The 19,634-nt window shown below is 45.0% G+C and overlaps 1 protein-coding gene across 1 annotated transcript in view; it reads right to left on the bottom strand.

Moving 5' to 3' along the window:
• Positions 1-19,634, bottom strand: part of ADCY3 (adenylate cyclase 3) — a 202,797-nt gene that overhangs the window by 10,102 nt on the left and 173,061 nt on the right. The window contains exons 16-19 of the mRNA XM_077489243.1: positions 19,148-19,294; positions 18,921-19,040; positions 16,010-16,136; positions 7,091-7,215 (exon numbers count right to left, since the gene is read on the bottom strand). Of these exons, the coding sequence (XP_077345369.1) occupies positions 7,091-7,215; positions 16,010-16,136; positions 18,921-19,040; positions 19,148-19,294 (519 nt within the window). The remainder of the gene's footprint in view (positions 1-7,090; positions 7,216-16,009; positions 16,137-18,920; positions 19,041-19,147; positions 19,295-19,634) is intronic.

Genomic DNA, 19,634 nt, shown 5'->3' with positions numbered 1-19,634 from the left:
GGGAGCAGAGAAAGGGGGGGTTCCACAGCTGCAGGAGAGGTGCGAGGGCCTCATGAAATGGCCTGGCAGGCAAGAATCGGCCCGCAGGCCTTGTGTTTGACATATGTACATTAGGCATACGGGTTAATCTTACTGCTGGCTAGCAGTTGTAGGAAGTTCTGAGGGCAATACATTTATGATGCTAACACAACAAACAAATGATGCTTACTACACAAAGAAAGAAAAGGGCATTTGTGACTATTGATGATCCCAAGGACTCCTCCTGTGCGTCTGATGTCAGCTCTTCTATTTTGGAGACTACACAGGGGTTACAGGGCCAATGTTAACAGCAAACTTTCCAACTCTTAATCATACAGTACTGGATTGGGGCTATCTTCACATATTGTGTTTAACCGATTCAGCCCCCTAAGATTTTACCCCATTCCTGACCAGAGCACTTTTTGCGATTCGGCACTGCGTCGCTTTAACTGACAATTGCCGTTGCACCCAAACAAAAATTGACGTCCTTTTTCCCTCACAAATAGAGCTTTCTTTTGCTGGTATTTGATCACCTCTGCAGTTTTTATTTTTTGCGCTATATACAAAAAAAGAGTGTCAATTTTGAAAAAAAAAAACAATATTTTTTACTTTTGCTATAATAAATATCCCCCAAAAATATATAAAAAATAAACAAATTTTCCCTTCAGTTCAGGCCGATATATATTTTTCTACATATTTTCTGTAAAAAAAAACAAAAAACGCAATAAGCGTATATTGATTGGTTTGCGCAAAAGTTATAGCGTCTACAAAATAGGGGATAGTTTCATGGCATTTTTATTATTAACTTTTTTTTTTACTAGTAATGGTGATGATTTTTATCGTTGCTGCAACATTATGGCGGACACATCGGATGCTTTTGACACTATTTTGGGACCATTGTCATTTATACAGTGATCAGTGCTATAACACCCCTTTCACACCAGGGCGTTTTGCAGGCGCTATAGCGTTAGAAATAGCGCCTGCAAAACGCCCTAAAGAAGCTGCACCATTGTATGTAGTGTGAAAGCCCGAAGGCTTTCACACTACAGCGGTGCGCTGGCAGGACGGCACGGAAAAGTCCTGCCAGCAGCTTTTTTGGAGCGGTGAAGGAGCGGTGAAGGAGCGGTGTGTTTACCGCTCGTCCACTGCTGCTCCCCATTGAAATCAATGGGGCAGCGCTGTAATACCGCCGGCAAAACGCCGCTAGTGCGACGTATTGCCGGCGGTTTTAACCCGTTCTCGGCCGCTAGCGGGGGGTAAAAGCGCCCGCTAGCGCCCGAAATGCGCCGCAAATCCGGCGGTAAAACGCCGCTAAAAATAGCGGCGTTTTACCGCCCACGCTATCAGCGGTGTGGTGTGAAAGGGGTCTTAAAGTGCACAGATTACTGTGTATATGACACTGGCAGGGAAGGGGTTAACCACTAGGGGGCGATCAAGGGGTTAAGTGTGTCCTAGGGAGTGATTCTAACTGTGTGGGGATGGGCTTCAACTCGATGACAGGGAGCGGTGATCTCTGTCATGTCACAAGGCAGAACAGGGAGATTCCTTGTTTACATAGGCACTTCCCCATTCTGCAGCTCCGTGATACGATCGCTGGGAGGTCCCACGAGCATGGTCACGCTGTACGTGGCAGACGCGTGTGCCCGCTAGCCCGCCAATTGAAGGGGAAGTACAGGTACGCCCATTTGCCCACTTCTGCCATTGTGCAGACGTATATCGGCGTGCAGCAGTCGGCTAGTGTTTAATTTGCCTCAACAGCCCCTGTAATGGTGCCCACTACTACCCTTAGGCTCCATACACACTATTAGATTTTCTGCAGATTTTTGTCTTCAGATTTACCACAACCATATAACATGAGGTCAAACTTTTAGAGTTTCAATTTGTATGCAATCAGGCAGGCCTTTCCACTACATGGTTTTGGTAAAGAAGACAAAAATCTGCAGAAAATCTAATAGTGTGTATGGGGCCTTAGGCCCTATAGCAGCCACATGGTCTACTGAGGCTATGGTTACGCCATTGGTTAGAATACATAACTAATGGTAGAGCAGAAGAAGTACTTTGTTTTGTTTTATTTGGGTTAGTAAACTGTTTGGTCCTTCTACTCTAGTCTCCGCAATGTAAAATAACCGGAAAGTCCAGTCAGAAGATGCAATGTAATTTTTACAGCAGGCAGAGCGCTCTTCTATTCGATCTGTGCGTAAAACAATATTTAATCTACAGTATATACCAACATCCTTATATTCTGTGCTTAACCACATCCAGTCCAGGCCGATTCTGACACTTCTCTCCGACATGTAAAAATATGCAATTTTTTTCTTTTTTTGCTAGAAAATTACTCAGAACCCCCGAACCTTTTATTTATATTTAATACTGAACTTTATTTTTTTTTTTTTTTTTTTAACTTTATTGCCATCACAAGGCAATAAAGATGGCATGGGAAGTGGTTAAAGTTTATCTAAACCCAAGAAATGTAATATATTGCAGCATTCCAGTCCTTTGCAGTGCTGACTACATGAGTAGTTTCTTTCTTTCTTTTTTTTTTTTTTCAGAACATTTTCTGCAAGTACAGAAAATATCTGTTGATCCGGCCTGAAATGCAGTGCCCTTGTCACTCCCTGTGAACTGAACTGATATCCCAAACAATGTTTTAAGCCTTCCCTGTTTTTCTGTGAACTACAGAACACCAGGCCTGGACTAGCCATAGGGCACCCCGGCATTTGCCCAGTGGACCGGGGCCGCATGTCCTGGTAGGAGCAGCCTGTTAGTGGCCGGGCAGGTATGTCGGGAGGTGGCTGCGGTCCAGACGGGCTTGATGCTATGCCGCGGTTGCCGTTCGCCTCCCGCTGTGCGGCCATGCCTGTGTCTCCTCTCCTGGCTCTCCCGACCTGCCGTGAGTGTCATCCTGCCGGAGGTGGGACTGTGCAGGGGAAGTGGGGAGGGTGGCACTGTGGTGGGGGGGGGGGGGGCTGTGATTGCTGGGAAGGGGGGCACTGTGTTTTAGGGGCTGCAGTGTGGGGAGTGGGGGCACTTTAATCACTGCCGTTCCCCTTTGCAGTGTGGTCTCCTTTGTGGCGCAGTGCATCTTTGTGTTGCAGTGTGGGGGGACTTGCCACTCGGCCACTGGTGAAATTGACTGCTTGGCCTGGAATGCCCGGGTCTGTTTTTTTGTCCCAGTCCGGGCTTGCAGAACACCTTACCCCACGTTATGCAGAGGAAAAGGTATTTGTAGTTCCAATCAGGGGGTCTTACTGTATCACCAGGTAACTTAAACCAACCAATCCAGTCACCACAACTAAGAACTGGTAAGGTGCAATATATTAAAATTTTTGGGTTTGGATATACTTTAAATAGACCCTTAAATAAGTCACAAATCCATTAGAAAAAATGTAAGGCCATTCCATTCTGCTTTAAATGTGGACCATGTTGTAAACCAAGCTATTTTGCACTCTTGGCCATCTACAACCTAAACTGTTATGTACAGTTTTGCCATCCTATCTATCAGTACTGCAAGTACCTGAGATTAGCTGCAGTAGTGAGCCAGATGACTACCGACCAAAGATGAGAGCTGTGTCCAGGTGGTGCCATTGACTGGCTAGCTCTTCCAGAATATCACCTAATCACATCACCCATGTGACCAGCAACAGTGGATGTCTTTAGGTACTGGCAAATACAAAACAAGTTTCCCAAATCATCCTTCAAGACAATGAGTTTGAACCCACTCATTGTCTCAGTTGGGTCCTGCTCAGTAGGTCTGCCATGACATTTTCCTTTCCTCTGATGTGGGGTTACTAACTGGAGTTAGTCAAATGAAAGGCTTTTCTCATGGAAGAGGAAATGCCCAAGATTTTAGTCCTGGCAAGGTGGGGACCAAATATTGACACACACTCAATAAGGAAAGCTATGCCCATTATGGGCAGCAGGATGTCAAGGATCCTTGGAGTGGTCTGGGCTCAAGCTCATTGAACTAGTGTTTAAAAATTGGAATGGGCTCAAATAGAGCTTAGACAAGCCCCTCCAGATAACCAACGAGGTTCAGCACCAACTGAGATATTGGATGAAGTTAGACCACCTCAGTCAAAGGTGTTACCCTACTCAGGAGGAAGTGTCCAAGGTTTCAGTCCTGGCAAGGTGGGCCTAATGTTGGCATGCTCTTAATAAGAAAAGCTAAGGCCAGCATGACATCAATGATCCCTGGAGTGGTTTGGGCTAAAGCTCATTTTTGACCACCCCGGGAACTAGCATTTAAAAATTGGAATGGGCTCAAACAGAGCTTAGACAAGACACTCCAGATAACCAAGGATCTACAGCACTAACTGAGACGTGGGTGAAGGTAGACCACCTCAGTTAATAGAGGCTGTAGTGTTACCCTACTCTGGAGGAGGTGTCCAAGATTTCAGTCCTGGCAAAGTGGGCCTAATGTTGACACACTCTAAATAAGGGAAGCTATGTCCATTATGGGCAGCATTACATCAACGATCCCTGGAGTGGTCTGGGCTCAAGCTCATTTTCGACCACCCTCGTAACTAATATTTGAAGATTGGAATGGTATCAAGCAGAGCTTAGACAAGCAAATCCAGATAATGGACTGACATTGTAGATGAAGGTAGACCACCTCAGTCAAGGGAGGCTGCGATGTTACCCTCTGCAGGAGGACGTGTCCAAGATTTCAGTTCTGACAAGGTGGGCCTAATGTTAGCATGCTCTCAATAAGGAAAGCTATGTCCACTATGGCCACAATGACATCAACCTTACTTGGAGTGGTCTGGGCTCAAACTCATTTTAGACCACCCAGGAACCAAGGAGATACAGCACTGACTGAAATGGTGGATGAAGCTAGACCACCTCAGTCAATGGAGGCTGTGGTGTTACCCTACTCAGAAGGAAGTGTCCAAGATTTCAGTCCTGGCAAAGTGGGCCTGATGCTGACACACTCTAAATAGGGAAAGCTATGTCCATGGCCATCATTACATCAACAATCCCTGGAGTGGTCTGTACTCAAGCTCATTTTATATCACCCCAGGAACTAGTATTTTAAGACTGGAATGGGCTGAAATAGAGCTTAGACAAGTTACTCCAGATAACTGACTGAAATGGTGGATGAAGGTAGACCACCTCAGTCAAGGGAGGCTATGGTGTTACCCTACTCAGGAGGAAGTGCCCAAGATTTCAGTCCTGGCAGGGTAGGTCTAATGTTGATACACTTCCAATAGAGAAGCTACTTGTATATGTCCATTAAGGGCAGCACGGCATCAATGATCCCTGGAGTGGTATCCGGGGTCAAGCTCATTCCAGACCACCCCAGGGCTTAGTCTTTGGAACATTACCTGAGTTTCTTATCCAAATCGCCAAGAGGAGACCAACTCCAAGACTGTTTGAAAAATAGTCAAGTTAATTATCACATGGTTGGAAGAAATCTCAGCCTCTATCTCAGCTAACAAGATCAAAGGAAAATAAAATGCTTCTGAGACCTCCTGAGCAGGAACCAACTTGGACAAAAAGAATGGTCTCAAACTCATCCTAGAGCAGTGATGGAGAACCTTGGCACCCCAGATGTTTTGTAACTACATTTCCCATGATGCTCAACTACACTGCAGAGTACATGAGCATCATGGGAAATGTAGTTCCAAAACATCTGGGGTGCCAAGGTTCACCATCACTGTCCTAGAGGATTAATGGAAAAAGAGTTGACAGGTAATATCTCAAGGTTTTCTTGGCTGCTTCCCCTGTAGATAGCTGGACGGGATGTACAGTAACCTACCTTTGTTTCATTGTTTATTTCCACTTAAACAATTATCTACTTGTACTTTAATGCCGCGTACACACGATCTGAATTCTCATCGGAAAAAGCTCTGATGGTTTTCCCGACGGAATTCCGACGGAATACGGCTCAAGCTGTCTTGCCTACACACGGTCACATCAAATTCCGATCGTTTATAACGCGGTGACGTACAACACGTATGACGGGACTAGAAAAAGGAAGTTCAATAGCCAATAGCTTCTGTCTCATAGTTGAATCTGAGCATGCGTGATTTTTGGCGTGTCAGGATTGCATACACACGATTGGAATTACCGATAGAAAGTTTTTCCATCGGGAAAATTTAGAACATGCTATCAATTTTTGGCTGGCGGAAATTCGGACAGCTAAATTCCGATGGAGCATACACACGGTCGCATTTTCTGATGAAAACCTCTCATCGGTCTTTTTCTGGCCGGAATTCCGATCGTGTGTACGCGGCATAAGACTTTGATAATGTGACCACACTATCTGTATGACTAATCCACTTATTGCATATAACAGCATTTGAATTAAACCCAAATTTGGCTATTACAATAATCCAGGCATCAATTTGCAATATGAAGGGAGCAGTCATTCATCGACATGTTTAACAGTCCACGAGGGTTGAGAAAGGCTAACGTTGACCTTGCAAATACCACAATTGTGGGGAGGGGGGGGTGTCAATCCAGTCAATGGTGAGGACAGAGGGCATTCGGGGGAACACAACAAGTCTCTGTCCTGGAAGCTAGAAGTTCAATACTAAACATGAGCATCTTTGCTGGAACCTGATGACATGGACATTTATAATTTATTCATTATGGTGCATTTTGGGCTGTCAATTAATGGCAGCACAGTGGTGTAGTGGTTAGCACTCTCACCTAGCAGTAAGAAGGGTTGCTGGTTCAAATCCCAACAATGACACTACCTGCCTGGAGTTTGCATGTTCTCCCTGTGCCTGTGTGGGTTTCCTCCAGGTACTCCAGTTTCCTCCCACAATCCAAAGACATGCAGGTAGGTTAATTGGCTTCTGTCCAAAATTGACCCTAGTATATGAATGGGGACCTTGGATTGTGGGCTCCTTGAGGGTAGGGACCGATGTGCAATGTACAGGGATAGGGACAATTGTAGACACTCACTCAGTTTGAACTGGATGGACTGGTGTCCTTTTTCAACCTAACTAACTATGAAACTATGAAACTATGAATAGCGGCTGGAGTTAGGAATGCTATTTGCTTCCTGATGCTAAAGATACCCTTAATGCTGCCTGGACTGTTTATAAAATGGTTCTAGCCATACCTGTATATTTCCCATGACTCCGGTGGATTCCATTCTGCTGGCCACATTCACTGTATTCCCCCAAATGTCATAATGTGGCTTGCGAGCTCCGATCACACCAGCCAAGACTCCCCCTTTGTTCAGTCCTGCCATAAGAAAAATTAGATTTTTATTTATTTTTTGTTTGTAGAAGATCTTTAAATATCTATTCTTCCCTGCCCTGGTCACATCCAACAAAGACAGCAATGCTTCCAAATACTTTCAAGTAGAGCTACAAGTGTACCTACAGTGCTGCACAGACCTATGTCTTTCTATAGAGTCAAGATTTATGATTACCGAGAATATAGCCAGTGCAATTTAGCTTCATCACTCACATCAGCTTCCAATACTAAAATGTTGTGTCCGTGAAGAGATAACAGAGTGTACTGTACGGTGACCTGGGGCTGGTCTCAGAGAAAACCCAGGGGACCCATTATTTGTTAGAACAAAACTAACACCAAATGGGCCATTTTATTTATGCCCAGGTCAACGCTGACTCTTAACATTTAAAACAAATGCTCCAGTAGCTAGGTATTAGAGCACTACTCGGATATGTCATTGAGGTCAGGGATCTGTGCAGGCCACCCAAGTTCCTCAAACTCATTGAACCATATCTTTATGGATCTGGCTTTTGTTCACAAGGGCAGCACAGTCATGCTGGAACAAAAGATGAGCTTCAACAAACTGTAACTCCAAACTACAAGGTTGGAAGAGCACAATGGTCTACAATATGTCGTTGCATACTGATCTCCCGCAGCCTCTTTGCAGCCACTTTCTGTCCACAGAGACTTAAAGAGGAAATAAACTCTCCCACTCTGATGGTTCTTTTCATTTAGTCCATTATAATAAGTAATTATCAAACTATAGCCACTGTAATCCAACCCAAATCGCATATTACTTACTGTTTAAAGCGGAGCTCCACCCTAAAGTGGAACTTCCGCTCATTGGAACCCTCCCCCCCCCCCTCCGGTGCCACAATTGGCACCTTTCAGGGGGGAGGGGGGTGCAGATACCTGTATAGTACAGGTATTTGCACCCACTTCCGGCATAGATAGCCGCAGATTCTGCGGGTATTTACGCCACTTCCTGCGGGTCCCCCGCTGTCTGCTGGGAAACACATGGATCCCAGAGATAGCGGGGACAATCCTTATTGCGCAGCGCGACTCGCGCATGCGCAGTAGGGAACCGGGAAGTGAAGCCGCAAGGCTTCACTTCCTGATTCCCATACCGAAGATGGCAGCGGCAGCACCCGAGAGCCGATCGAGAGATCGGCTTTGGGTGCCGACATCGCGGGCGCGCTGGGCGGGTAAGTGTCCATATTTTAAAAGTCAGCAGCTGCAGTATTTGTAGCTGCTGACTTTTACACCCCTTTCACACCAGGGCGTTTTGCAGGCGCTATAGCTTTAGAAATAGCGCCTGCAAAACGCCCTAAAGAAGCTGCACCATTGTCAGTAATGTGAAAGCCCGAGGACTTTCACACTACAGCGGTGCGCTGGCAGGATGTCAGGGAAAAGTCCTGCCAGCAGCTTCTTTGGAGCGGTGAAGGAGCGGAGTGTTTACCGCTCCTCCACCGCTGCTCCCCATTGAAAGGGGGCAGCACTGTAATACCGCCTCTATTGCGGCGTATTGCCCGCGGTTTTAACCCTTTCTCGGCCGCTAGTGGGGGGTAAAAGCGCCCCGCTAGTGGCCGAAATGCGCCGCAAATCCGGCAGTTAAAACACCGCTAAAAATAGAGCATTTTACCGCCCATGCTATCGGCGGTGTGGTGTGACAGGGGTCTAAAAAACTAAAAACGGCAGAACTCCCGCTTTAAAGAAACTTTAAAAAACTTGTTTCCAGGGGTTAGGCAGCTCCATCTTAAGTATTGTTTTCTGAGTCCACAGTGGAGTGTATTTCCGCCCTTACATTGACCACTTCCTGTACTGTTAACCAAGCATCCTTCTCAATCCAACGTTTCTATGGCAACCCTGCTTCCCTGTTCATAGCCGACTTGTTTTATTTCATAGTATTTACTTTTGCTGATTATCTAGTGTTTGCCTATGTCAGTCTTGTCAGCTTCAGCTGATAAGACTGCAGTAATGCTATCCGATGCCCTGCTTTACACTGCATGTGATGTCACATGGTCACATGGTGTGTAGGAGGAAGCTCTGAATGATTATGAAGTCTCCTGGGATTTCAGTGTTGTGTGCCGTAGGAAGTCCTGATAATAGATAGACAAAGTACACAGAGTGTGCCATAAATAAGGGGAGATCTGGGCATGCTCAGTGACGTAATTCTAAAGAACAAAAAGGATTACAACAACACTAAGCAAGTAAGGAGATATCTACAAGTAGTGTTCATTAGGGTTTGTTATTCTGATTCACATGGGACAAAGTTGTGGGGGAGAGTTTACAACCACTTTAAGTGATGGCTGCATGGCAGTTCTGGGGACAAGTTTCCTGATGGACATCATGCCGAAGTAATGTGCATTTAAATGACCACTTGTAGTCTCCATTGGAAGCCCGGGTGACAATTGGGAGATAGGGCTGCAGCGTTGTCACCCTATAGCAAAAAGTGCCTGAGCACGGCAGGATCACCAGATATGATTTTAATAAAAACTGCAGATTTTAAAATATTGAAAAGTTGATTCATGGAATATCTGATTGCCTCTTGGAAGATCAGGAAGGTTTTTATTTTTCCCTACTGGAGCAAATTGCATTATACATTTGCTGTTTTTTTATTTTTTTTGGCTTCCTCTGGATTAGCTGTGGGTATAGGATTGTGTATATAGGATTGTTTAATTTGTTTTTCCCTTTTATTGGTTGAACTAGATGGACTTGTGTCTTTTTTCAACCAGACTAAGAAAACTATTTTTTAAACTACTAAAAAAAAAAAAAAAAAAGAAAGTACACCAATAAACATAAATATGTGACCTGACATACTGTACCTTGGCATGGAAGCATGTCATAATCTAAAATAGCCACAAGATGGCAACAGTTTGTGCAAAAAAAAAAAAAGTGCCAAAGTTGTACCAATAGGTAAGCCTATAGTAAGGCTTACCTATAGGTACTGTAAATATCTCCTAAACGTCAGCCATTTAGGAGATATTTAAATTGTAGTGCGCCCATAATGTAATCAGCGCATGCACTGTAAAGAAATGGCCCTCCGTGCCGTTTCTTCACTAGCAACTGCCGCAACTGGCGGCGCACGCGCGGGAGTGACGTCACGCGACTCTGACCAGTCACAGAGCCAAAGGCCGCGGCCCCCAGAAGGAAGAGGGGTGAAGATGGATGTGGCCACCAGCGGGGACAGCGTGGGCATCGATTGCAGGTGAGTGGCACATAATGGGCTAGTATGCAATGAATACTAGCCCATTATGCTTTTACTTTGCAGGGGAAAAAAGAAGTAAAACCCATCAGGGTTTACTTCTCCTTTAACCAGGGTGCCTCGCAGTTCACAGAATGAGACAGAATAGGAAATATTCAGTGCACAGAATGAGGAAGTGTGGAATAGAGAATGTAGAGCACAGTGTACATGCAGATGCTATGTGGTATAGGGAATGTACAATGGAGTGTACACAACGAGGCGGTGTGGAATAGGGAATGTACAGCACAGTGTACAGGATGAGGCTATGTAGAACAGGGAATGTACAGCGCAGTGTAAAGAATGTGGCGGTATGAAATAGGGAATGTACAGCACAGTGTACAGAATGATGAGGTGTGGAAAGGAGAATGTACAAAGCAGCACAATGTACAGAATGATGAGGTGTGGAATAAGAAATGTAAAAAGTAGCACAGTGTACAGAATGATGAGGTGTGGAAAGGAGAATGTACAAAGCAGCACATTGTACAGAATGATGAGGTGTGGAAAGGAGAATGTACAAAGCAGCACAATGTACAGAATGATGAGGTGTGGAATAAGAAATGTAAAAAGTAGCACAGTGTACAGAATGATGAGGTGTGGAAAGGAGAATGTACAAAGCAGCACATTGTACAGAATGATGAGGTGTGGAAAGGAGAATGTACAAAGCAGCACAATGTACAGAATGATGAGGTGTGGAATAAGAAATGTAAAAAGTAGCACAGTGTACAGAATGATGAGGTGTGGAAAGGAGAATGTACAAAGCAGCACATTGTACAGAATGATGAGGTGTGGAAAGGAGAATGTACAAAGCAGCAAAATGTACAGAATGATGAGGTTTGGAAAAGAGAATGTACAGCACAGTGGTACAGAATGATGAGGTGTGGAAAGGAGAATGTACAAAGCAGCACAGCGTACAGAATGATAAGGTGTGTAAAAAGAGAATGTACAAAGCAGCACCGTGTACAGAATGATGAGGTGTGGAAAGGAGAATGTACAAAGCAGCAAAATGTACAGAATGATGAGGTGTGGAAAAGAGAATGTACAAAGCAGCACAGTGTACAGAATTATGAGGTGTGGAAAGGAGAATGTACAAAGCAGCACAGTTTACAGAATGATGGGGTGTGCAATAAGAAATGCACAAAGTAGCACAGTGTACAGAATGATGAGATGTGGAAAGGAGAATGTACAAAGCAGCACAGTGTACAGAATGATGAGGTGTGGAAAGGAGAATTTACAGCACATTGTACAGAATGATGAGGTGCGGAAAGGAGAATGTACAGCACAGTATACAGAATGATGAGGTGTGGAAAGGAGAATTTACAAAGCAGCACCGTGTACAGAATGATGAGGTGTGGAAAGGAGAATGTACAAAGCAGCACAGCGTACAGAATGATAAGGTGTGGAAAAAGAGAATGTACAAAGCAGCACAGTGTACAGAATTGTGAGGTGTGGAAAGGAGAATATACAAAGCAGCACAGTTTACAGAATGATGGGGTGTGCAATAAGAAATGCACAAAGTAGCACAGTGTACAGAATGATGAGATGTGGAAAGGAGAATGTACAAAGCAGCACAGTGTACAGAATGATGAGGTGTGGAAAGGAGAATTTACAGCACATTGTACAGAATGATGAGGTGCGGAAAGGAGAATGTACAGCACAGTATACAGAATGATGAGGTGTGGAAAGGAGAATTTACAAAGCAGCACCGTGTACAGAATGATGAGGTGTGGAATAAGAAATGTACAAAGCAGCACAGTGTACAGAATGATGAGGTGTGGAAAATAGAATGTACAGCACAGTGCCAGGAATGTGATAGTGTGAAATAAGGAGTGTACAGTGGAGTGTATAGGATGAGGTGATGTGGACTTGGGAATGTACAGCGCAGTGTACAGGATGAGGTGATGTGGAGTAGGGAATGTACAGCGCAGTGTATAGGATGAGGCGATGTGGAGTAGGGAATGTACAGCGCAGTGTATATGATGATGTGATGTGGAGTAGGGAATGTACAGCGCAGTGTACAGGATGAGGTGATGTGGAGTAGGGAATGTACAGCGCAGTGTATATGATGATGCGATGTGGAATAGGAAATGTACAGTGCAGCGTACAGAATGATCAGGTGTGGAATAGGAAATGTACAGTGCAGTGTACAGAATGATCAGGTGTGGAATAGGAAATGTACAAAGCAGCACAGTGTACAGAGTGATGAGGTGAGAAATTGGGACCGTAAAGCGTAATTTGTTTTCTTTTTCTTTTTTTTTTCTTTTTGCTGGTAAATTGTCTGGGAATACATTTTGTTTGCTCTGGGATGTTTTTTAAATGAACAGGTTTTATTTAGTTTACAGTGCATACATGCTACAGTGTACATTTTCAGGTATGGTACATATCATACATAACTTCACACAACAGTAGTGTCCACATCTCAGGTCTTTATCATCACCCCACGGCGTATCCATGGAATAAATAAGTACCTGGTTTCAGTATTTTGTGACTGGCTTTGTTACCCATGAGCTTGGTGATCCACATGCCATCGGCCTACCCGTGCGTAGTGCGAGGGTCAAGTTATGAGCAAGTGTCTAACTCCTGCAGCCACCTGTCCCAAATTTTATAGTATTTCTCAGGACATCCTCTATTGGTGTATATGCATTTTTTATATGGGAGGGTATTGTTTATTTCGGCCTTCCAGTCTCCTAAGTCCTCATCCATTTCCTAGCTATTACCTTTACCCGCTATGAATAGTGTCTCATGCAGAAATACCTTTGTGTACCTGTCAGTCGAGTCTGGCATGAGCCCTAGGAGGCACATTTTTGGGTCAAGTGTGGCTGGAGAGCCCATATCGTCATGAAGGAATCTCACTATCTGTGTCCAAAGTCCCCGTATTTTGGAGCATGACCATAAGAGATGGATGAACGTGCCCGTCTCCCTCCCACACATTTGGCACAGAGTGGACTGAGAGTTCCTGTATCTGGCTACCCTAAGAGGCGTAAGGTATGCCTGATGGATGATATAGGTTTGGGTCAGTCTGTCTGAGAGCTTTGGCGAAACCTCCTTGCAAAGTCCCAAGGCTTCCCCCCATTCCTCGTCCTCTATGGGTCCCACAGCCCTTTCCCAGCGAGGCTTAAGGCCATACGCTAGTTTAGTTGTGACAGGAGTAGAGAGCATGTTATAGAATGCTGATATTAGTTTTTGGGGGGTCTGTATTTTTGACTATCGCCATGATTACATTTGGAGTGGGCTGAGGAGGGGACGGTATAAATTGGTATTTGGATTGCATGTTTGACCTGTAAATATCTGTAGAACATGTGGGCAGGAAGATTGAATTCCTCCTTGAGTGCGTGAAAGGTTTTTAGGGTCCCATGCACGACGAAATGATGTAGGTAGAAAATCCCATGAGCGGACCAGCAATCCACGTCCGGGATTTGCCAGAACTCTAGTAGGGTCCTGTTGTGCCATAATGGGGTGAAATCATTATATTGGCAAATCCCCAGCTTGGCAGAAACGATGTCCCATATACACCTGTATTGTCTCAATGAGACCTTCTCCCCACTCCACAAGCCAGCATTTCTGGGGCCTATTATCGCATATAGTGAATCTTTCGTGCATCTGGCCCACTTGGGGCACTGGAGGAACCGTTCTCTGTCTGTTTTGTCTATGTGATACAATTGGGATAACTAGGACGCAATATAATATAAGTTGAAATCCGGCAATGCCATACCTCCCAGGTCAGTAGGGTTTTTAAGTACCTGCCACGCCAGTTCGTGTCTGTTGGGACCCCATACAAATGGTTTAAGGAGGGCTTCTAGAGTTTTATATATTTAGGGGTTAGGGTGGGGGTTAGGGTTGGGGTTAGGGGGTTAGGGTTGGAGTTAGGGTTTAGGGGTTAAGGTTTCCCCTAGAAGAACAAGGTTAGGACTTAGGGATTTGAATAGGGACCTCCCCCAAAGGTCAAAGGTCAGGAGGTGTGTCCCCCAGAGGTCAAAGGTCAAGGGTCGGACTGACCCACCCCCAGCAAAGTGTTCCGCCTACCCCAACTAAGTCGGGGCATGAACAAGTCGGGGCTTGAATAAGTCGGGGTAAATATTTCAAAGGCAAGTAAGTTGGGGAGTGCCATAACACATATAAAATTTTGGGAAGTAGGATCATCTTAATTAAGTTTATGCGCCCCCATACCCCCAGTGGCAGGCGAGCCCAAATCCTGAGCTTAGTTTTCACACAGGATATAAGGGGTTCAATATTTAGATGTATATAGTCTGTCGATATTCTGGACACCTGTACCCCAAGGTATTTGATAGTACTAACTCTCTGGAGAGGTAACATGGCTTGTGACTCGGTTGGTGGGAAACTGTCTATTGGTAATATCTGAGATTTCTCCCAGTTAATTTTTAAACCAGAGAAGGTCCCAAATTGTTCAATTGTGTGTAGTGCTGCGCGCAAGCAAGGACCCGGGTCAGCCAGGTACAACAAGGTGTCGTCCGCATACATACTGATTTTCTCAATCAGAGTACCGGAGCATACCCCCCTAATTTCTGGATTATCCCGGATGGAAATGGCCAGCGGCTCAGCTACCAGGGCGTACAACAACGGTGAAAGGGGGCAGCCTTGCGCCTCTGCTGAGGTCAAACTTCTCGGAGGGCCATCCGTTCGCCATCACCCTGGCTGTTGGGGACTGGTATAAAAGTTGCACCCATTTAATAAATTTAGGGCCAAAGCCATACCCCTCTAAACATTTCCATAAGTACCCCCACTCCACGGAGTCAAAGGCTTTTGCCGTGTCTAAGGTTACCACTACCCGAGATCCTGCCTCCCTATGCACGGCTTGCAGGTTAATAAACAACTTGCATAAGTTGAAGGATGTATTACGACCCGGCATAAATCCCGCCTGGTCGACATGTATTAGAGAGAGGATAATTTTGTTCAATCTCAGCGACAGTACCTTAGCAAGAATTTTAATGTCCGCTTGGAGCAGGGAAATGGGGCAATATGATTCCGGATATCCCGGATCCTTCCCTTGTTTGGGAATGAGTACTATTACTGCCTCTCTCATGGATGGGGGCAAGGAAAAGGTCTTGAAAAGGTGGTTATATAGCATGAGTAGCTTTGGAGTAAGAAATTCACCGAACTGAGAGTAAAACTCAATTGGGAGGCCGCCCGAGCCCGGGGATTTGGATTTGGCAAAACTGGCAATAGCCAAGGCTATTTCGTCTATGGTGAGAGGAGCATCAAGAAGGGCAATCTGGTCAGTCGTCAGTTGGGGAAGGGTGATACTACGAAGGTAGGCCGTTCTCCGGTCACTCTGTGATGTTTTTAAGCTAAAAAATACCCTGTGATCCTGCCAAAAATTCAATGATGTTTTAAATCAGTCAGATCTGACTGGTAGACTGAATGCGTTGAGAGGAATGTTCAAGCGCAATCACTGTGCAGCACTACTAAGCAGGAAGCAGAACCTTCATTTGTAGCAATCAGTATGGCTGCCCTGGGTATGAATAGGCCGTAAAAAGTTTTTTTTATAAACATAACATAACTTTGCTGTGTGTATCTAAAAGAAATATATTAAGTACTCACCAATCCTCAGCATGAAGTTGTTGAACGACTGGTAATTAATATTCATCAATGTCACCTTCATGGCCAAGGCGAAGTCCGCCAGGTCTGCCAGGTGCTGCCAGCGCTCCTTATCCGAGATTTCCTCCTTCTACAAAAGAAAATGAAATGGAGGTTTCATATTAGAGATACCTACACCGCATTCCCCCAATCAAGCATCGTGATCCCTGTCAGGGGGTAAAGAAGTCAAAACAGCCAGGATTAACATACTCCACCTACTGTGTCCATGGGGTTTTCCAAAGTCAAGGAACTCATGGTAACGGAGGACTTAAATGCCTCTCTCAAAAATACAGAGGAAAACTTCAAAACAACTACTGCTCCCTCCTACGAGGCTCTTCAAACCCAATTCATCTGGACAGTGGCGTAGGGTGGGTTGCCAGTGCCCGGGGGCAAGGCAAGTACTGCACACCCTAAACCATGGTGGTGATACATAGTAGGAAAATCTGTGTCTTATCTGAGGTCCCCTCCATGTCTGGCTTTGTCATCTACTTGTAGTGGTGCCTCCTGTGGCCCTCTGCCACCCCTGGAGAGACTGGAAGCCATTGCCTAGCTGGTAGCACCCTAACACAGGGCGGCCCTTGACCCTGTTTAAGTGTGATTTAGGGTGAGAAGGTGCTGTATATAAGTCCAGTCTTTAATCTTCTTCTGTAGTCAGGGTACTGGGTGACAATGTGTTAGATCTAGAGTTTGGGGTGGCCTCAGAACGACCCAGGGTATATACCAATATCCTTATCTCAAAGGTAACTGACGTACATGGTGGCAGCCGGTTGCCAAGTAGCCGGATACTGCACTCTTGCCCTCTGCACTATGCTCCTTTCCAGCTCTGCTCCTGGATGGCTATGACTCCTAGACATGTTTCTCCATTTGCCGCCACTCACTGTGTACAAGCAGTAGTAAAAGCACACCAATGGCAGGTGACATCAGCTCCCCAATGGAGCCTAGGACTTTGGGGTCCCAAGGAAATCACCCCTATGGCCCCACTGCATCTGAGCACAATCATATACCTTCTGAGTCATTAATGAACCGATACCACGTTCAGGATGTGGTATCGGGAAAGTTCAGCATCGGCTGGACATGCAGGCCCCCATCCCTTTTCTCCTACCCACCTGACCTCCCCTTCTTTCTAACCCTCAACTCCTTTTCTCCGCTCATACTACACAACAATAAAAATATTGTATGTATATATCCCACCAAGGAGCCCTTACACCCATAACACCCTCATAGGTATCTGAAACTACCTTCTAGCTTTCCCATTCTATTGTTCTGACCAACACAGGATGGATGAGTTACTCACCACAGTTTTCATCCCCTTCGTCCGTTGCTATCCTCTGTTTTCCAGACTGAGTGTAAGAATAAATATTCCTTTACCCACTGTTGCATTAAAACTGTTGACTTTGTGTTACTTTTGATATTGTTTGATAATTGATGTAATGTGTGTGTGTGTAATGGTCTTACTTAGGGCTTTTTTTAGAGAATAGGTGCAGGAACTCCCAATTTCTGAGCCACCCCTTTTCTCCACCCCTACCCACCTCCGAGTACCTTTCCTTGTTTCCATTCCCCAACCAACCTGCCAGTAATGCCCTTTTAGACAATACTGAACTATGTAAGTATCAATTTGTGGTGCTAAGTAATCCGTAAGAAATTTGGTAGTTATAACAAGAAAAGCAATAAAATAGAACCCCTCCAGCCAGTAACAATAGAGCCCCCGCCAGCAACAATAGACCACCCCCACCACACAAAAAACACCTCCCAGCAACAATAGACTCCCAGCAGCAACAGCAGAGCCCTCCACAGCCAGCAACAATAGACCCCTCCCTCAACAGTAGATCTCTCCCTGCAACAATTGACCCCCCCAGCAATATAAGACCCACCCCAAGCAACAGTAGGTCTTCCACCAGCAACAATAGACTTCCTCAGAAAGAAAAGACCCCTATGCAAAAATAGATACCCCCCAGCTAGAATAGATCCCCGAGCAGTGAGTATCAATAGAACCTGCAGCACCCTCCAGCACCACTTGCTGTCAGTGGTGAGGGTGCCGGAACTGCGTTCCCCCCGTATTCTTGAAACCCTTACAATTTAAAGAGAAATGGCTAGGCTTCCTTAGTTCCCTGCAAAGCTGCACATACAAATTACATTCTTATTCTTATTGTACAATTTTTGTACAGCCTCCCTTAGGTTACCTATGTAACATGATGTAACCTAATAGTAATCAATCTAGTCAAGTTATAGACAATGAGATAGGCCTTACACTACAACATAGCTGGTAGATCTAATGGAGATTTTACAATCAGATCTAACATACGTGATCAGCTTCCTGCTCTAGATCAATAGAACATCTTTCGTTTTAACCAGCATGGCAAAGCAAATGGGAGGAGGGGAAGATGTTCCAACGCCACTCTTGGTTTCATCCGCAAGATTTTGGAGGGGGTCTGTGTAAATTTGTGCCCATTCAGCCAGAAGAACATTTGTGAGGTCAGGTTCTCATGTTGGATGGCAAGACCTGTCTTACAATGGGCATTCTAATTCATCCCAAAGGTGTTCAGTAGGGTTGAGGTCAGGGCTCTGTGTAAGCCACTCGCGTTCCTCCACACCAAACTGGTCAAACTATGTCTTTATGGAGCTGGCTTTGTACACAGGAGCACAGTCATAGGTTTTCCCCAAACTGTTTCCACATAGTTGGAAGAGCACTATTGTCTCCAATACTTTAACCTTACCATCTTTCACTGGAAACACCTGAACCCTATCATCTGGAGGCCATCTGTTGGCCACATAGGTGTGATGGTCAGGTATCCACCTTTGCCCATATAGTGTATGTCATTAACATGCAGTAAAAGCAAACTAGGTGTACCATTGTTCAGCTGTCTTTAAAACCAACCTTTATGGTGTTGTTGAATCCATTTTGATTGGGGTCTGGAGTAACGCCGGATGCAGCCATGTAGGTGCTACCAATGGTCTTGATCTTGGTGATACAGCGAAACTGTGGCTCATCCAACAGCTGGAAACAAAGAGATTCCAAAAAATTATCCGCTTTCACAAGGGATGAATACTTTGCCAATATTACTGCACAAAAGTATTTTCCTTCAACTGGAAAAGAGATCTTACCGCATCAAAATCTGAGATGATCTCATTGAGGAATCTCAGACACTCGATACCGCCATTGTTGATGCTCTCCTCGGTGTAAAAGTCAGAGAAGTTTGGGATGGAAGCAAACATTACCCCGATCTCATCGTATGACTGGCTGTATAACTCCTGGAAGATATGCAGTGAAAATTTGATCAACTCAGTCCCTGTGTTTAGATAGAAGACATTTTATTGACGAACAATTAGGAGAAAGTGGTGGAGGGGGAGCAATCCTTTTTTTTTAAGAACTTTTTTGTATTTTGCAGGTTTCCCCATTTAGTGGAAGATTAGACAGTTGCATTACATCACTAATCCCCCACTCCTCTCCCTCTAGTGCTCTGTGTTATGGGCAAAAGCCCAATGGATGTTCTAAGTCAGGGGTCTCCAAACTTTCTAAGCAAAGGGCCAGTTTATTGTCTTTTAGGCTTTAGCGGGGCCACACTGTAGCCAGTGGGTGTAGAAAATGACC

This window comes from Lithobates pipiens, unplaced genomic scaffold (assembly GCF_037356315.1).
Source record: "Lithobates pipiens isolate NorthernLeopardFrog02 unplaced genomic scaffold, aLitPip1_a1.2 Scaffold_18, whole genome shotgun sequence".
Lineage (NCBI taxonomy): Eukaryota > Metazoa > Chordata > Amphibia > Anura > Ranidae > Lithobates > Lithobates pipiens.
The sequence above is the reverse complement of the archived record's forward strand: the minus strand, read 5'-3'. Positions and strand labels throughout refer to the sequence as shown.